The sequence below is a fragment of the Montipora foliosa genome, chromosome 10 (assembly GCF_036669935.1).
Source record: "Montipora foliosa isolate CH-2021 chromosome 10, ASM3666993v2, whole genome shotgun sequence".
Lineage (NCBI taxonomy): Eukaryota > Metazoa > Cnidaria > Anthozoa > Scleractinia > Acroporidae > Montipora > Montipora foliosa.
Window position 1 is genome coordinate 16,709,889 of NC_090878.1, and position 5,000 is coordinate 16,714,888.

The 5,000-nt window shown below is 42.3% G+C and overlaps 1 protein-coding gene across 2 annotated transcripts in view; it reads left to right on the forward strand.

The window, feature by feature from the left end:
* LOC137974303 (uncharacterized) overlaps nucleotides 1-5,000 on the forward strand; it is a 30,101-nt gene that overhangs the window by 6,325 nt on the left and 18,776 nt on the right. For both annotated transcript variants that reach the window (XM_068821186.1, XM_068821187.1), the window contains exons 2-3: nucleotides 1,009-1,478; nucleotides 1,673-1,840. In XM_068821186.1, coding sequence (XP_068677287.1) covers nucleotides 1,009-1,478; nucleotides 1,673-1,840 — 638 coding nt within the window. The remainder of the gene's footprint in view (nucleotides 1-1,008; nucleotides 1,479-1,672; nucleotides 1,841-5,000) is intronic.

Here is a 5,000-nt window from a genome sequence, read left to right on the forward strand (position 1 = left end):
CTCTCGGCTAACGCCTATTCTAGTTTTGTGTGTATGGAAAGGTAGACTGCCCCACTTAAGCAGTTTAGATTTTGGCAAATCAGGACTGGAAAATCTCATGAAAAATCGTTTAGCTTGGTTTGCCAGAGTGAATTTTTTAAATTTCGAAGCCTGGATTTTTATATGTTCTAGAAGGCTATTTCAACAACAACAACAACACCACCGTTTTTTCCTGAATTACTAAATTATTTACAGGTGGGCAGGCCCGCAGGTAGCTATTGCTAATCTTTGCGGACTCGTTTATTCAGTTTACGTAGGATTTCTAATAGTTTTTTTCGTTACATGTATTTATTTATTTATAAGTGAAAAATAGCATATAAAGGAGAGAAGGTACTGTAGACTGAATTACAGTTTAAAAGTTTATGGGAAGGTTGGCAACAGTTTAAACTTTGGTTGCTGAGGATTTAACTCTAGAAATAATTTTGTGTATGTCAATAAGTGAATCTTCATCGTCAAAAATATTGAGCAGTATAGCTTGAATTCTTTTTTGAATGAAGATTTCGGTAGTTCTCTCAGAGAACTATTTCATAGTTGCAAGAGCTAAAACGGACCTCAAGTTTGAATTTAAAAGCCAAGTATTAATGCTTCGCACTTTTTTTCTGACTTTGATGGCAAGGAGCAAGCATTGTTTTTATCTTCATTCTGGTAAAGCAGGCTAAAATTCAAACAATTCAGCCTATTTCTTCGGCTCTCCCTCCTTGGTAAAGAAATCCTGAGAAAAAGAAGCTATGAGCTGATAATTTTTGGAGTCTGCCACAGGTACTTTTTTACTGCCACATGTTGTTTTGGAACGAGAGGGCAATTCTGATGGTTGGTGTTAGAGGTCTCTGGAACTATAAATTGACTGGTTTGTTCATGCAAATGCTGGAAAATAAATTATGGTGGCACCCCATTGCTATTTGTTGATGCAAACAATGAAAACTGGCAAGCCCCATTCTGAATTTTGTGCTCTTACTTTCTGAATTACAGGTGTAAATGATGATGCGCTTTCCCCAGACAAGACAGATGGCGTGTCCAATGGCTCTGGTGGTAGTAGAATAGAATACTTGAAAAAGCAAATTGATGTTGAAATGAAAATCAAGCAGGGTGCAGAAAATATGTTAGCAATACACAGTGCTAGTGGATCCAGGAAAAAGGACATTAAACTTACTGCAGCAGTTAAGCAAAGGTTGGAGGACTCGAGAAGAAAGATTGACATTCTTCGAGACGCGTTACTGCGGGAGCAACAACAAGGCATACCTGTGGGAAAGGAAGATGATGTTTTGATGAGGGACTCCAGTGGAAAAGAAAATGATGCACATGAATTAGGACTTTCTCCATTGGAATTAAGAGTAGAGGATATGCGACATCAAATTGAAATTGAATCTAAGATAATGAAGGGTGCAGAAAATATCATAGATGCTTTATACAAGTCCGGTCAACATGAAGGTTTGAATAAGGTAAGAAGGGAATAACATGCCAAATGGCAGTTATCACTTCATTGTCTTGTTCAGCTGCTTTATTTATTGAATTCATTACCTTAATTAATAAATCATTGTCTCTTTTTTTGTTACACATGATCTTAACTTTAACCTTTAACGATTTATGTTGTTATATTATTAGATGATAAAAATATCAAAATTTACGCATTTAGGCTGAAAGAAGATTCCATGAATCAAGGCAAAAGCTGGACGTACTTTATTGCTCACTTTCACGATGTATCGGAGAACTATCTCCTGAGCAAGCAGCTCTAGGAACTTACAAAGACGATAACACACAACCCTCGTATCGGAAGCCTGTAGCACTCACTGGAGAATTGGACGTAAGTAGTGTAGTGAAACGGCGGGTCTCAAACACAGGTGACATCCCACAGGTCACTCATGATCATTGCAGGTCATTGTTTTACCTTTTTGAAAACCCTCAATTAATTCACCCTAGGCCTAAAACCAACCTATGGCCTACGGTTAGCCAAATTGAGGGTTAGGGTTAGTTTCCAAAATGTACAACAGTGACCTGCAACGAGTGACCTATGGAATGTGATCTGTGTTTTAGACCCGCCGGCAGTGAAATATGGAGCTACAAAGCGCAAGGCCGATACAACGGTGAAGGAATATATTGAAAAAAGCCAATATTTCGAAAGGCACTGCCGTGTTGCTAGACACGACACGATGGTATACGGACATGTTGTTTTGCGCTCCGTCTTCTTTCTCTATTTACTTTTAGTGGGTAGCCTGCATGGCAGAGCAAATTGCTTCTCTGGCAATGGGAACGTCCAGAGATGTCATGGAGATGGTTATTTTAGAATTTCAGAAGACCAAAACCCTGTGGAGGAGCAATTTCTTTTCAAGAATAGTCGTCCTGGTCCAAGCGATACATTTGCAATGCAGATATGAATGATCGTATGTTGCACTCTAGTGATTCTATTGTTTCTACTTCATCGGTGATTGAGCCTATTGTGCGGGATTATAACAACTCCCAAAGATTCATTGTTTTTTTATCGCCCTGTCTTTATCTTCACTGGCCTAAGACGGAAATACTTTAAGAGCCGAATCTCTTTCTACTCCAACTCCTCCAGGTGATGTGGTGACGTAAGTTGGAGGACTGGGAAGAAAAATTTTAACGCCGTATCCCACAACCGCGCGCGCATAAGGTTGTGGGATACGGCGTTAAAATTTTTGTCCTCAGTCCTCCGAATTACGTCACCACATACCCTGGTGTGCGTCATTTAACTTCATGGAACTCTGTATCAAGTTGAGCGGGGACGTCCACTCTTTACCCGGTCCAGAAACTACAACTGCTGCAACAGGTTATCTGTTTGTATTGGAAATCGACGTCATAAGAGATCTGGCCAAAGTGGATCATTAGACAACATCTCTCGCATCACCACCTCCAGACAATGGCAGAGTGACACCAGGACGACACTGCCACTGCTAGGGTGCAACACAGTCAACCCAGTCTATAGCGACCAGTCCGAAGCGTGTTTTCAGAAATCCTCGCGCGTTTAGGGAAACTACGAACTTGGTCAACTTGCGTCCTTCCCCTGGAATTCGCATCATTTTACACAAGCATATGTCAATGTGCAATCCTAATGCTCCTCTTTGAGAAACAAAACAGCAACAATATTTGAGTATATATACGATCGCAAAGTCGATCTTGTTGCTATAACTGAACATTGGCTAACAGCAAAAGACTCGGCTGTAAGAGCAGAGCTATGCCAAGAGGGTTACAGAATTCTTGATCATCCAAGACTCGATCGTCGAGGAAGGGGTACTGAGATTATTTACCGTGACTCACTTGATGTTTCTAAGGTTAGTGCTGGAGTCAGTGACCGTGACTCTTTCGAGTTTCTGAGTGGATCGTCAGATCACCACCTTTCAGCATGCGGCTTGTGATCATCTACAGACCGCCATATTCAGAAGAGCATCGTGTTTCCATAAGTGTATTTCTCACTGAGTTCACTGAATATCTAGAAACTCTGCTGCTTTGTAAGGAGCAATTGCTGATAACGGGTGATTTCAACATTCACGTTGATGATCCTCACGAATCCGATGGACAGAAATTTTTAGAGCTGCTTGAAGGCCTGGGACTGGAGCAGCATGTTGATCAGCCTACGCATCGCGATAGACACACGCTTCACTTAACTATAACCCGCTTGTCTGAGTTTGGTAGCTAGCAAGCCTGTAGTCAATCAGTTTATTTCTGATCATGCTTCTGTTCTTTGTCCCGATTGCTCCACCCAGACCTGGTCTCTCCGTGAAAACCTCCAACCACAGGAAGATCAAGTCAATTGATGTTGAACAACTGAAAAGGGACTTCCGGTCTACTGCACTTTTTGCGGAAGAAGAGCCAACAACTGATGATGAATTAGAGTTATATGCAAGGCCGTATAATAGTACTCTTTCGGCTCTCCTTGACAAGCATGCCCCGCTGAGGACTCGTACCAGAGTGAGTAGGCCTGTCGTCCCCTGGTACAGCAAAGAGATCGATGAGGGTAAGCCCTCACGTAGGAAGGCTAAAAGGAAATGAAGAAGAACTAGGTTGCTCGCTGATTTTGATGACTACAAGAAAAAGAGAAACTACGCTACTAACCTTATGAATACATTGAGGCAAGAGTTTTACTGTAATTTCATCGAGGACAATGGTGCGGATCAGAGAAAGCTTTTCAACGCTTCCATTAAACTGCTTGGTACATGTGAAATGCTGTCCTTCCCTCACCATCTTGATAAGACCGTCTTGGCAAATGATATCGGAAAATTTTTCCTGCGCAAGATTGAGAACATTCGTCGAGATACTGACGCCATATCTCTTAGCCCTTCAGATTTAAGTCTCGTGCCTCCGGACCGACTGGCCACGGATATCACAGGTCAAACGCTTCACTCTTTTGACACCCTAAGTGAGCGCTGTGTCAATGACCTTATCGAGAACTCTGCTAAAAAGTCGTGTACATTAGATCCATGGCCATCTATCCTGGTCTGTGACGCACTAGATGTGGTACTTCCGGTAATCACTAACGTGGTTAATGCTTCCCTGTCAACTGGTCATTTCCCCGACGTGTGGAAAGAAGCGATCGTGAAGCCTTTGCTTAAAAAAGGAGCGAAGGACATAACCCACAAAAATTTGCGTCCAGTTAGCAACCTTCAATTCGTCTCCAAGGTTACTGAAAGAGCAGTGTTTGATCAGGTGTACAACCATGTCACTGTCAACGAGATGTTTCCGCGATTGCAGTCGGCATACAGGAAATCGCATAGTACGGAGACTGCACTGGTCAAGATCGTCAATGACATTCTGCTTAACATGAATCGTCAGCACGTGTCTTTGCTTGTATCACTTGATCTTAGCGCAGCCTTCGATTCGGTTGACCATACCATCCTCCTTCGCCGCCTTGAGACGTCGTTTGGTGTTACCGGGAATGTATTCAAGTGGTTCGCCTCTTACCTATCCGGTCGCTCGCAGCGTGTTATGGTTAATGAGGAACTGTCAAA